This window comes from Solanum dulcamara, chromosome 11 (genome assembly GCF_947179165.1).
Source record: "Solanum dulcamara chromosome 11, daSolDulc1.2, whole genome shotgun sequence".
In the NCBI taxonomy this organism is placed as follows: domain Eukaryota; kingdom Viridiplantae; phylum Streptophyta; class Magnoliopsida; order Solanales; family Solanaceae; genus Solanum; species Solanum dulcamara.
The window spans coordinates 3593750-3608046 of NC_077247.1; the positions used below are offsets into that span (position 1 = coordinate 3593750).

A 14297-nucleotide genomic window follows, 5' to 3' on the forward strand; every position below is an offset into this window, starting at 1 on the left:
CCCAGTTTGAGCGATGTGAGAAGGTGGGTATGCAATACATGGAAGACAGCATTTGGTGTCTGTGTCTATGGAATGAATGATGGACAATTTCTTTTCAAACTACCCTCAAGGAAAATTGCAAAGCATGTCCAATCTAGAGTTTGGATCGGGAAGGAGTTGAAGCTGGAACTCTACTGGTGGAATTCGACCACTAGTTGTTGGCCGGAGGAATTACGAAGGGACTGGGTATGGATATGGATCCTAGGTCTACATTTAAGAATGTGGTCGAACAAGATGTTCAAGCAAATTGAGGACCGGTGCGGCGATTTCATTGAAACAGAGGAGGAGACAACCCTAAAGAACCATCTTCATTGGGCTCAAATTAAGGTTCACGGAGATGGGAAAGAAGTTTCGAGAGAGATAGAATTGACCAGTGATGTCTTTGTTTACACAATTCTGATTTGGGTTGAATCGCCGGTCACTGTTAGATCAGAAAAAGAGAAAGGTGAGACCGAAGGCTTTTGTCCAGCGGATAAAGAAAGGTCTAAAGTCTTACACATAATAGGCAGAGGTTCAGAAGTTAAAAAGGGGGGCACATGGGTACAGCTAAAAGTGGGGAAAGGTCAAATCCAAGGCCACATGGAGAAAAAGAGAAGGAGAAGGGCCCACTTAGTGCTATGGGTGGATTCGTCAAAAGAGCAAAGGACTTGGGCCAAATTTTAGGCCCAAATGAATTAAATAAAAGAACAATAGTAAAGCCCCCAAAAAAGGATATAATTGACATAGAAATACAAGCAAATATTTGCAACTCTCAAAAGAGTCTCGAGCCTGCAAATAGGGCAACACATCAAAAGGAGGAGATTCAGGCTACTCAATTGACTCAAAATGTAGAAGCATTGATGAAGGATCAATGCACACACAAAGAAGTTGTTGAAATTGCAAATATGCAGATAAAAGAAAAGGTGGGCATGGCATAGAGAGTTGAGGAAGATGTAATTCCCTTGAACATGCAACTCCCGGGTGAGAATAATCTACCCGTGGAAGAATGTGCACATGAGACCACTACTGAGGAGTGGATTCAACAGTACATTATGCAATTAAGTACGTAATTTGGGGTCAATTTCAAGGGCTGCGAAGAAAAGGCGAAGGAAATGTTTATGAGGGTAGATAACAATAAGTCACAACATAAAGGGGCACAAGGAATAGCTAAGAGGAAAGGGATGTATGAACTGAAGGGGCTAGAATTAGATAGTAAATTCTGAAGTTATGGGTCTAGAAGTAAGGGGGGATATCTGGCACTCAAAGATCAATGATTATGAAAGTAGTGACATGGAATGTGAGGGGGTTAAATTGTGGCAGGAAGAAAGCTCTCACAGGGAACATAATGAAGGAATGGAAAGCAGATATATTGTGTTTACAAGAAACTAAATTAAAGGGGGACATCACAAAAGCTGTTAGGGAGATATGGGGGAATAAATGGGTAGACTATGTTCAATTGGAGGCTAGTGGAACAAGGGGGGGCATTGTCATCATGTGGGATAAGAGGGATTGGACAAGGATTCTGAGCAGTGTGGGGATGTACTCCGTTTCATGCAGTTTTTCAGGGATAAGGCAGATTTTTAACTGGCATTTAACATGTATCTATGCTCCTAATGATAGGGTAAAAAAGGGAAGAAACTTGGGGGGAGATTGGGACAGCTAGGGGGCTATTGACAGGGCCATGGATCGTGTGTGGGGATTTTAATACTACTAGACACCCATCAGAAAAGAAGAACTGTAGGAGAATAAACAAAGCCATGTCAGACTTCTCAGAGTTCATTGAGGATATGGAATTAGTAGACTTGGATCTAAAAGGGGGTTAAGTATACATGGAAGAAGGGTGATAGACATGAAAAAGCAGCAAGACTGGACAGATTTCTCGTATCAGATGAAATTGATGACAGCTTCAGACATATTAAGCAGACTATAATACGAAGAGTTACTTCAGATCATACTCCTTTTATGCTACAGTGTGGAGAATGGGAAAAATCAAAATCTTACTTCAAGTTTGAGAATTGGTGGCTGCAATCAGAAGGCTTCAAGGAGAGGGTAAAGGAATGGTGGGACTCATTCAACTATGAAGGTAGTCCCGACTTTATTCTAATGGCAAAATTGAGGGCTCTAAAAATCAAATTAATAGAATGGAGTAAGAGAAGACAGGGGAATTTAGGGTCTCGGAAACAAATGTTTTAGCATAGTTAGAGGCAAGAAGATACAGGAAAACAGAGCTTTGCAGGAGGAAGAGATCGCCTCCAGATCATCTCACCATGGAATTTGAAGACATAGCAAAAAAGGAAGAGATTGCTTGGAGACATCCAGGGCAACATGTCTAAGAGAATGAGATAGAAACACAAGTTTTTTCCACAAAACTGCAAATGTCCACAGGAGATTCAATACTATTGATAAGTTGAAGGTGGATGGTGTAATGGTGGAGGATCCAAGAGAGGTGAAGAAAGAGATAGTCTCCTATTATGAGAGACAATACACAGAAACAAAGGAATGGAGACCACACCTACAAATGGAGAATTTCCCCAGAATCACTAATGAGGAAAACTTGTTGTTGATGGCACCTTTTGAACCCCAGGACAATTTGGACAGCATAAAATCTTGTGCAGGAGACAAGGCACCTGGACCTAATGGTTACTCTATGGAGTTTTTTAAGCAATGGGAAAGAGTGGATCTTGCAGAAGCAGTACAAAATTTTCATGAGAAAGGTAATTTTGAAAAAAGCATGAATGCTACCTTTGTAGCTTTGATCCCAAAGAAAGCAGGGGCAGAAGAACTAAATGATTACAGACCTATAAGCCTAATTGGGGGTGCACAAGATCATAGCCAAGCTTTTGGCAAAAAGGTTGAAGAAGGTAATTCATGATTTGGTAGATAGAAAACAAATGGCCTTCATCAAAGGAAGGCAGATAATGGATGCAGTGCTAATTGCAAATGAATGTGTAGACTCTAGACAGGGTAGTAAAAAGCCAGGTATTGTTTGCAAGCTGGACATTCACAAGGCCTATGACCATTTGAATTGGAATTTCCTATAACAACTTTTGGAGAAGATGGGGTTCGGGAATAGATAGATCAAATGGATATCACAATGTATAAGCACAGTCAGATTCTCAGTGATAATCAACAGGGTACCAAATGGTTTCTTTCCATCTCAGAAAGGCTTGAGACAGGGTGATCCCTTGTCTCCTTTACTTTTCATACTAGCTATGGAAGGAATGAGCAACTTATTGAATAAAGCAAGGGGAAAGGATGGATAAAAGGCTTCCATATGGGAGAGGAAAACAGTTTGGAGGTAACACACCTTCGGTATGCAAATGATACCTTGATATTTTGTGAAGCAGTAAAGGAACAGATCTTGATTTTGAGGATCATTTTCATCATTTTTGAAGCCGTCTCTGGGTTGCACATAAATTGGAGGAAAAGTTTCATATATCCCATCAACACAGTTGATAATATAGATAACCTTGCAAGTAGACTTGGGGGCAAGGTCGGAGAGATGCCAACAACTTATCTCGGCATGCCATTGGATGCAAAGGGTAAGTCAATAGAAATTTGGAATGGGGTAGTGGAGAAATGCACTAGGAGATTAAAAATTGGAAGTGTCAATATCTCTCTAGGGGTGGCAGACTGACACTAGTCAATAGTTCTCTGGACACTTTGCCTTCCTATTTGATGTCTATTTTTCCTATACCGGCCAGTGTAAGTAAAAGAATAGATGCACTGAGAAGGAACTTCTTTTGGCAGGTAAGTGAAGATAAGAAAAATACCACCTAGTCAAATGGGAGGAGCTATTAGTAGACAAGAAGGCAGGGGGTCTAAGTATCAAAAACATAAAGAAGCAAAACCAGAGTTTGATGATGAAATGGTTATGGAAGTTTGCTACTGATGAAGGAATGTTGTGGAAAGAAGCCATTGTTGCAAAATATGGAATGGAAGACAAATGGATGACTAAGAATGTAACAAGACCCTATGGGAGCTCAGTCGGGAGAGCTATCAGGAACCTATGGCCATTGATGCAGTCAGAACAAAGGTGAAGATTGGGAATGGACAGCGAACATCCTTTTGGCATGACAAATGGACAGGCCAAGGAACTATGAAACAACATCCAGAACTCTTCACATTAAGTCAACAGCAACATGCCACAATTGCCATGATGTGGACTGGTCAGGGGTGGAACTTATTCCTAAGGAGACATCTTAATGACTAGGAAATAGAAAGAATTGCAAAATTTTACAATTTCAGTAGTAGGCTTCAATAACCTCAATGGAGGAGAGGATAAACTGGAAGGGAGCAAAGACAGGAATGGAAAGTTCTCTGTCAACTCAGCATACAAGGAGCTGAATTCGACAGTGGTGAAGGAAAGAGATTGGCCTTGGAAGATTATATGGAAGCCAAAGATTCCTTACAAAGTCAACTGTTTCACTTGGCTCTTGGCTAAAAGATACAGGAAAACCTAAGTAAAAGGGGTCATCAATTAACCTCTAGGTGTTTTCTATGTGGGGAACAAACTGAGACAATCATCCATCTTTTTTTCGCATTGCAAGTGGACAGACCAACTATGGAGGATGTTTATATGCCTAAAAGGGATCAGATGGGTGAAATCTGGAAGCATACCAGGTGTCCTAAGATACTAAGATACTGGAACAAGGATGGCATGGTAAGTAAGAAGGAGGAGAGATGGAAGATTGTCCCGGCTTGTGTTTGGTGGTCAGTTTGGTCTGAGAGCAATAAGAGGTGTTTTGAAGGAGTACAGAGCAGCTTACAGAATCTTAAGATGAATTGGTTAGGCCTATTTTATTTTTGGTGTGAGCAAAAATTTTTAGCTCAAACAGAAGACATTTTTGATGTTTTAGACATTCTGTAAGGCTAAATTGAACAACAAGATGTAAGTTGTAATACTTTTGTAGGGGAACTACACTTTTTGGTGTAGTATACCTGTGGATATATAGAATTAATGTTACCTTTCTCAAAAAAAAATCAGGAAAATCAAAGGGTTATTTATTGTAAAAAGTTGTTAACAAATAGCTCACTTAAGAAACTCCTATGCACAAAATGGGAGCCAAAAAAAGACTAAAAGAAAGGAAGTTATAAGAAAGGAAATTCGAGCAACGGGATGAAATGGCTGGAAGATGAACTTACTAAATCGTTCCTAGAAAACTGACAAGAGAAGATGACAAACTTTTTTGCACCGAACAGTGTGGCATGGCACTCAATGAAGTGGGTGAAAATATTAAAGGCCAAGGTTCAAATCCCACAGGAAAAAAAACTGCTAGGTATTTTTTTCCATTTATCTAAGCAGTGGTAGGCAGAGTTACCCGGTCCATGTACTAGTACTACTAAGAGGTAGCACGTACGTGGTCGAATAGTCGAGTGCATGCAAGTTGGACTTGGGACCTCATTATGAAAGAAAAAGAATGAATCAAGACTTTTTTATGCCACAAGTATATACAAATCTTTTGATCACTATCTTCTAAAATCTACCATGGATAGACTAGCGCAGACATGAACCATTCTAGATCCACTTGACCAATTCTCATAGGTGTTGCCATAATGAATACTAAAAAAAGAGGCAATGAATTTTTTGCAAACAAAGCTTAATGTGAGGTCAAAGAGACTTGAAATATTGTAAGAGGCCAGTTTCATGAAAGCGATAAACCAAACAAAAAACATGTTAGCACAGCCTATGAAGAATTTTTCTGCAACATAGCACTTCATTACCTTTTTTGAAGGGCCGTTGAGCTTTCTCTGATTGATCAACAACATCCGGGGTTGATTCTGAGGAACTTTCAAGTTCTCCAGAAACTCTCTGCAATCCATGCAATGTTTAAATCAAAACCATGAGAAATCCATAGAACATCCATACTCATGGATCTCTAATTACCGACATATTGAAGAAACCGGTAACAATCTAAAAATAGAGATGTATTCTCAACCAGGGCATATGACATATAAAAACAAATCACCGACATATTGAAGAAATCGGTAACAATCTAAAAATAGGGATGTAATCTCAACCAGGGCATATTACATAAAATAATAAATCAAGAAGGGTTCACCCAAAAAAAGTTACAAGATATTCATTGGCAACAGAGAAAAGAAGATTTACAATTTAAATCCAATTCTCTAACCTACTCCAAACTCCCACCTATTGGTTGACTCTTTCGAAGAGTAGTCAAGGAAATATATCATATTCCCTTTTCGTGGATCATCTTATGTATACATTACAACAACAACAACAACCCAGTGAAATCCCACAACATGGGGTCTGGGGAGGGTAAAGTGTACGCAGACCTTACTCCTACCAAGGTAGAACGGCTGTTTCCGAAAGATCTTCGACTCAAAAGAAGCATAAAAAGAGGTCAGATAAGGCTAAGAAGTTCAAAACGTTATGGGAAAGCAAATAACGAATAACGCAAATAACGAAAGCGACACAAATAAAATAGAGTAATCAAAGTACAGAAAGTAATAGAAAGATAATAACAGAAGTCAGAGCACAAGAAATTATAGTGCGCTAATGCGCCTACTAATACGGAAGAATAACGAGACTATGTTATTTATACATTCTGGCCTAATATTCCTACTCCTCAACCAACTGAATTACCAAGTTCTCATATTTCATATGTTTGTGCCCATTACACAGTTTACAGCCAACAAAGTACCAGATTCAAATTGTTTACAGCTAACACACGTTATAGATTTTTTTTCTTTTTACCCAAGATGTCGACTGCATTATGTTCACCCATTTTCGAAATTCTATGTCTTCTCCTTGCTAGATATAATTTTGGAATCTTTCAGATTTACCTTCTCAAAGTCTTCAAGGTTGAACGGAATAAGTTTTTCTAAGGCTTCCACCGATGCCTCAACATCAACATCTTCCTCACTAGCTTCTGACTTTGTCTCAGCACTGCTTGTCCATTCTTCCTCGTTACTTGCATCATTGGCATCTTCTATTTCAGAATCAGAAGTACACTCTTCACCTGATTCTACATCTGATTCGCTTTCAGATGAGCAATCTTCACCAAAGTCCTATGCATAAGTAACTTTAGGACTATATTTGAATAAATGCATATTACTGTTACGTAGAACTAGTTTAGTTAGAAGGATACAACAACAAAACAAATATATAAATAGCTTACATATGGAGCTAGAATGCTGCTATCAAGCACCAGTAATGGTACTTCTAAATCTCGAGCAAGGGTTCGAACTAGTCTTTCTCGATAAAGCTCAGTCCCTGCAGCAACAACAAAACTTCAATGTTTTTCTTCACAAGCAATTATAAAAAGGTACATTGTCTTACAGACGGGCATCTCATACCAGTCTAGAAAACTCTACCTGGTATACTCTGAAGCATGATTCTCCCACTTGAAGAACTCAAGCGGCCACCATAAGCCACAGTAACCTTCTTGTGTGTTAAATGGGAAGCAACACACTCCATTAAAACATTTTTTGTATGTTCACTGCAAGGTTGTTGACATAAATTAATCCAAAATTGCAACTTGCAGCAAGAGAAAATAGATCTGAAAGTCAGGAACTCACTGGATATAATAAGGAAATGTATCCCATGATAGAGCTATTTTCTCCCATGGAACAACCCTCCGTAAGAATTCATTTTTAAATCTTTCCCGTCTACTCAGGAAAGGTGATTCTTTCTTCTTACTCTCTATAGACAGCTTTTCATTCCGGAGCCACTCCTTCTGCTCTTGCTCACCAAGCTGAGTATGCGCATCACAATGTTTCACATCTTGACCACTTTTTTCCTTCCGAACTGTTCCCTTATCAGAGCTCGCACCACCTCTTGTGTGTACATGTTTATCGTCACTTGCATCCCTACCATCACCTTTAGAGCTAAAATACCTTAAATGTGTCGACCTACAACTTGCAGGTGAATTCCTCAACAACCGTATATTCCCCCGTTGAGAAGCAGTCTGTATTGACTTGGATGTATCTAAGAAAGCTCTTCCTATCACACTGCCTAGAGAGTTGCAGTCCAAAGGTATGTGTGTAACGAGTGAAGATTGTGTAGGGGAGTAAGTTCTATAGCCAGAACTAACATAATGGTTAAAACGCTGAAATACAAGATTCCATCTTTGGTTGTTGCTTCTTATTCTCCTCACATACATTGCAACTTATTAAAGGTATAATAATACCTAATATCAAGCAAAGTTTACAGGATTAGTCCATAATTATCTGAAATCAAAATGCAAACATGCAATTTGTCCCCAGAAAACGAAAATAGCTTCGTACTGTTGTTAGCTGCAAAAGAAAGAGATCATATTTCCTTATGATATGAAATAAAAACAAGTAAAAGTGATGAAATTCCTAAAAGATGGACACAACAGAGCACCTTGAAGAAAAAGAATGGCGACCCACAACACGAAATAGTCAAGAAGCCAAATAAGACTCAAAAGAAGAGTAATTGACAAACAAAATATAATACGGAGACGCAAGCATTTTCAGTTATCGACAAATGGGGGATCCAAGAAACCAATATATAGAACAAATTCTATTAGAATCCTCATTCTTTAACATAAAATTCAATCTTTTCATTATTGTCCTGTTGTAAGATAAAGCCAGTGAAACAAAGAGCAGACCTTCTTTCCTTTTTTGGGTATAATTTTGATAATAATGTAAACTCAGAAAACAGTGGCCATAGGAGAGAGAGACATGAGGTGAGGTAAAGAGAAATAGGGATGACCCTTGCTTGAAAAGGTGAAGGATACACACGGAGAGAGATTACCGTTTGGGAGAGGAAGAAGGAGAGAGAGTTGTTGAGTTTATGCTTAAGAGGTAACCTAGGAGCAAGTGTGACTGCTCCGATGTCTAGAGCCTGTTTGTATGGGTTATACCTTATGAATTATATGCAAGTTGTTAGGGTTCGTTTGGTTTGGATAAAAGTGTCTTCGATTATTTATGTTTGCAATAAGTTAAAATGGAATAAGTTAAGTTATAATTAATTATATTGAGAGTAGTTTTTATTACTTATTTAGTTAATCATATTCAAAATTATATTCATTGCATAATTTCTATGAATAAATTGTTTGTTTACAAAAATATCATTCACCTTATTTAAATTTTTTTACATTTTATTTGCAAGTTTTAGTTATTCATACCTAAAAATAAAATTTACATATTATTTAACTTAAATATTTTTATTTATGCATTTCCATGATTGTGTCATGTGTTTTTAAAAATTAAACTTTCATCCTATTTAACTTTAAAATAAAAATTTTATCTTATTTAGCTTTAAATAAAATTTTCATCTTATTTAAGTTTTAAATGAAACTTTCATCTTATTTAGCTGAAAATAAAACTTTCATTTTAAGTTTATTAAAGCAAAAGAAATTTTATTATTAAAATTATCTATATTTTAAAAGTTATCTACATTTTGATTGATATATAAAATATAATTTTTAAGTTAGTAATAAATTATTTAATTAAAATATGTAATTTAGTAGTGGAGTGAATATTTTAAGAGAAATTAAAATATAAATAAATATAAGAATTAGATAAATAAATTCAACTTATAAAATATTCAGAAATAGAAATTGTATTTATAAAATATATTTTTAATAGAAAAATATATTGTCATAAAAACAACAACTAATTAAAGTTATGAATATTATTATAAATATTGTTAAAAATTATGTTAATAAACATGAATGTAAAAGTGGTATATAAAAGAGAGTTTAACAGAGTATTTTTGTTATTTTACATATTTAGCCCAGGATAAATTATTTTGAGATTACTATTTCACCCCAGGAAAGGATAACTTATCTCAGTACTAGTTGTTAATCCTAGAATAAGTTATCACAACATTTGCAACCAAACAAAGGATTAAAGATCACTCAAAAATTATTTTAGGAGTAACTCATCTTATCCATCACACCAAACAACCCCTAAGTTATTATAAGGTAAAAAGTCCCTTACATACGCATCTATGATTTTTTATTTATTTTTATTATTTTAATTTATTTTAAAATTAATATTTAAAAGTATTTACTATCTTATTCAAAATTATACAAGTGCTTAAAATGATTTTGACTTTAAAATGTCTTTAAAAAAATCAATTAAAACAGTCTTAGTCTTATTTATGGCCCAATAGATTTAAGTGACAAGAAAGTTCATGTACAAAATTAAGCTTAATAACCCTTGACAATGGATGGTCTTGAATATTTTATTCATGTTGCTATATGAATAATAATTTTTCAAGGTCAAAAATGTTATTCATAGGATAAATCGTGTCAAAAATTCAATATCTTCCACTTGTACAGTCATTTTTTAAAATTATTCAATTTAAAGAAACGGTCAATTGGATCGTGTTATTTAAGTTTTACGCAATTTTAAAATAGTTTTGTATGATAAATTAGCTCATTAAATGACATACAATAGTTTAAGTTCACAAATTTGGCACCAAGTAGCTCATATTCATGTCTCTAGCTAAAAGATTCGCATTTCATAACCTAGAACTTCATCCCTCAAAATAGTTTCAAATTTCAAATTCTCTCTCACTTTTCTAAATGTTTTATCCTATTACTTTTCACAAATCTCTCAAATCTTCTTCCGAAAATTCTTTATCATTGTAGAGAAATCTTTAAGTTACAATTCATAATATTATACCATATCATATTCCTCAACACAAATCACTCCATCGTTATCATTTTATTTGATATACTTATACAGTATTAATGGTTTGCGATTTTAATTTTTTTATATTGGTGTATCGGTTCTTAATGATTTACTATTTTTTCTTGAATTACTACCCCTAGATAATTCAAGGTCTGTACACGGGCCCAATATAACTAATTCTAATTATTACAAACTTAATATCAATTTCTTATAGAGAACATCTATTTTTTCTACTATTTTTTCTTTTTAACCAAAAAATTAAAAGATTGTTCACAAAAATATTAAATAGTATTTAACCAAAATTTTATTTGTCTCAACAAATTTTTTTTAAAAAATAATGTAATAAAGTAATTTAATACAGAAATATTTTTCCAAGTATTGTTGGTATTAATTATGGAAACATTCATTTCTTACTTTGTAAAATACTCGAAATCTAAATTTAATTTGCTTTGTATTATCGTATAATGACATAAATTTATATGATCTGGAGATAATTTATTTGTTTGATTGAATTGAATTATGTAATGTCCCTTGTGGTCATTTGCTTGTTTTTATGTGTAATTATTGTTTTGCCCCTTTTGTAGCTTTTGCACAGTGTTTGTGGTGTGTTGGGATAGGTGACACGTTTTTTGAAATGATCGAGAGAGATTTGAGTGAGTTTTGAAGCTCGTTTGGATTGACTTATAAGTTTATATTTGGCTTAGCTTATTTAAAGTAGCTTATAAGCCAAAAAATAATTAATTTGGGGTAGCCCAACTTATATTTTTAGGCTTATAAGCTGCTTTCAGCTTATAAGTTGTCTTAGATAAGCTAAGTCAAACAAGTCTAATTATTTTTTGGGGTTATTTTAAGCACAAAATAGCTTTAAGTTGGTCAGTCAAACACTCAAAAAAGCTAAAAATAATTTATAAGCTGTTTTCAAGTTTTTTGAGTGTTTGGCTGGTCAACTTAAAATTATTTTGTGCTTAAAATAAGCCTCAAAAAATAATTGTGCTTTTTTGGCTTAGTTTATCTAAAATAGATTATATCTATATAAGTTGTTTTAGATAAGCTAACCCAAATAGACACTTACTCTTTTGGAAGTTTTTTAAGTTGAGTGTAAGGTAAGTCGAAAAGTCAAAACGAAAGAACAAACTTTGGAAAACTGCCTAAATAGGCTTCTACGACTCAACCTATGAGTCGTAGGTTCTTCTACGAGTCGTAGGACTAACTTGTAGAAATGATGTTGAGGTTGAAAAGTTGACCAGGAAGAGAGGTGACCCTACGAGTCAAGTTGGCGACTCGTCCCTTCCTCGACGACTCGTAGAGACGAGTTATAGAGGAAGTTCAGACTCAGTCCTCAGGTTTTTCCCAAACCCTATAGGATGAATCCCTTCTATGACTCTAAAAAGGAGTACGACTTGTCTCTAACAAGTCTTAGGGAAAGTCTTGAGGGTTAGTTCCCAGAATTTTTCCCAAACCCTACAGAATGAGTCATTCCTACGACTCGTCGACCCTTCTACGGCCTATAAAGACCAATTGTAGGGTTGTCCGGCTTAGATTTTAAGAAGGGTATTTTAGTCCTTTCCCATGTTCTAACCAAAGCAAAGTGTGGTCGTTTTGGGATTAAAATCTACCCTATCTAAGGACCCTAAGCTATCCCAAATCCTCATTCTCACACTAAGTCTCAAACTCACAAAACCCTCCTCTCCCAAAGCTCCTCTCAAAGTCTTCTTCATCTCAAGCAAAGTCTAAGGTTCATCAAAAACAAGTCTCCATTTTCAAGCACTGCATTAGGGCTTTATTTTCCAAGGTATGTCGGTCCTTATTCATGGGTTCTTCCACCCATAGAGCCCAAGTATCCTCTAACTTCATAACTCAATTTCAAATTGTGAATTTTATGTGTTTTCATATCATGATTTTCAAATGCATAGATTATTGAGTATTTGAAGTTTATTTATCTATTTTAGCTTATATTGGCTCTTAATTTTATGGAATGGTTGATTTATCAAAGGTAATTATATTAGGGCATTAAAGAGTTTTAAAGTAAATTGATGGGTTATTTTAAGTATGTTTTAATTGGTGTATTCCATTACTCTCATACATGCTAGCAATGATTTTAACTATTTGAAAGTTGAATTGAATAGAGCCCGGCTAGTTTTACTATGTTTTCAATGAGGTTTGACTTGAAAGTTTTCAACTCCAAATTGACGTTTATAAAAGTAATGTCTATGATATTAAGGGAGTCTATGGAATGAAAGAATAATGAAATCATGGAATTAGGAAAAATTCTTGCATGTCCGAATCACCAAAGGTTTTAAGGAGCTATCCTACCAAATGATGATTTAATGTCTAAAAGCATATATATGTTTATGTTACAATGATACATTACTTTATGGGATTGACTTAGCACCGAATGGGGCATTGAGGTGATATTCGATAAGGGAATCCTAGTAGCAACCCCTTGTCTCATTAACTATGTGCCAACATAGGAGTCCTTGTAGGATTTTAGGCTAGTGGATCCACATATAGACATCTAAAGTTAAAGTTAAAAAAATGAATAAAGTTTGATGGAGTTTTACCCGACAAGTAGTCTCTCCGTGCCAACGTAGGGGGTTATGTTGGATTCCATGTAATAGCTCTCATTTTCTTAATGTCGGTTATAGTCGTCTTCTCACAAATAAAGGTTTCAAATGCCAGTTGCTTGATGTCTCATGTATGCTTCTACTCATGTACTCCACTTTATGATGCTTTAATGATTTTATTGTATATTTCATGCCTACATACTTAGTACATTCAAAGTACTAGCGCATACTCTTTTGCCTACATGATATCACCATGTAGGGACCAACGTTCCTCCTCATTCTCCTTTACGTGGCTAGTAGAGATTGTTGAAGGCTACTTTTGGGTGAGTTCCTATGTTTCAGGGACAATATTCCTTTATCTTTCTAGCTTATTAAATATTAAGACCTTTAGACATTCTATTTTTTTTCATTTTGTATTGATTGAGGGTGAGCTAGGGACATGTCTTAGCCCCCGCCAAATCTATGATTACAGGTATTATTGGACATGTATAAGTTGAAGTTTGACTGTTAAGGTTCTTACTACAATGTTTTCCCTTAGACCCTTTTTCCCCTTGTTTTCTGCTTGTTAAATCATTGTTATTACCTATGAAGGGCTAAATGAATGCTAAGAGTCTTGGGTGAGGTACCTCTGGGTTCCTTATTCGTCGTGTCACAGCTAGGTCCTAGGCTTGGGTCGTGATAAACTTGGTATCAGAGTTTGAGGTTTTGAATGGTCCTTGGAGTCCAACATACTGCGTCAAATAAGGTCTTGTTCATTGTTGTGAAGCACTCCACAACTATGAATAGAAGACTAAGAGATGTTTAGGAAAGTTTTCCCTTCCTTCATGATTCATGTCGTGCCTTAGAGTTGTCCTAAGACTTCTTCTAACTAACAAATTGTTTTATGCCCTCTAGATCATACCTCCAAGAAGAGTACCTCCACCTAGGTCAAGGGTTGAAGATGAGGACCAAGCTCCTCCAATTTCCAAGGCTCCATATCATGAGGTGGGAGTTATACATCAGAAATTCCGCAACATTATCACATTATTGGCCCAAGCCGTAGCCAACCAAGCTAACAAGGCATTGCTCCTCCTCCTCCTTAAG

General features: G+C 35.7%; 1 protein-coding gene across 3 annotated transcripts in view; it reads right to left on the reverse strand.

Annotated features, from left to right (window-relative positions):
- LOC129875192 (uncharacterized) overlaps positions 1 to 8846 on the reverse strand; it is a 42323-nt gene extending 33477 nt beyond the window's left edge. For 2 of the 3 annotated variants that reach the window (XM_055950636.1, XM_055950634.1), the window contains exons 1-6: positions 8616 to 8840; positions 7561 to 8171; positions 7357 to 7481; positions 7161 to 7255; positions 6826 to 7050; positions 5743 to 5830 (exon numbers count right to left, since the gene is read on the reverse strand). In XM_055950636.1, the coding sequence (XP_055806611.1) occupies positions 5743 to 5830; positions 6826 to 7050; positions 7161 to 7255; positions 7357 to 7481; positions 7561 to 8144 (1117 nt within the window). In that variant the 5' untranslated portion in view covers positions 8145 to 8171; positions 8616 to 8840. Of the gene's footprint in view, positions 1 to 5742; positions 5831 to 6825; positions 7051 to 7160; positions 7256 to 7356; positions 7482 to 7560; positions 8172 to 8615 lie in introns of all 3 variants that reach the window. The other variant, XM_055950635.1, reaches the window with a different exon arrangement.
- Between the last annotated feature and the right edge of the window lie 5451 nt (positions 8847 to 14297).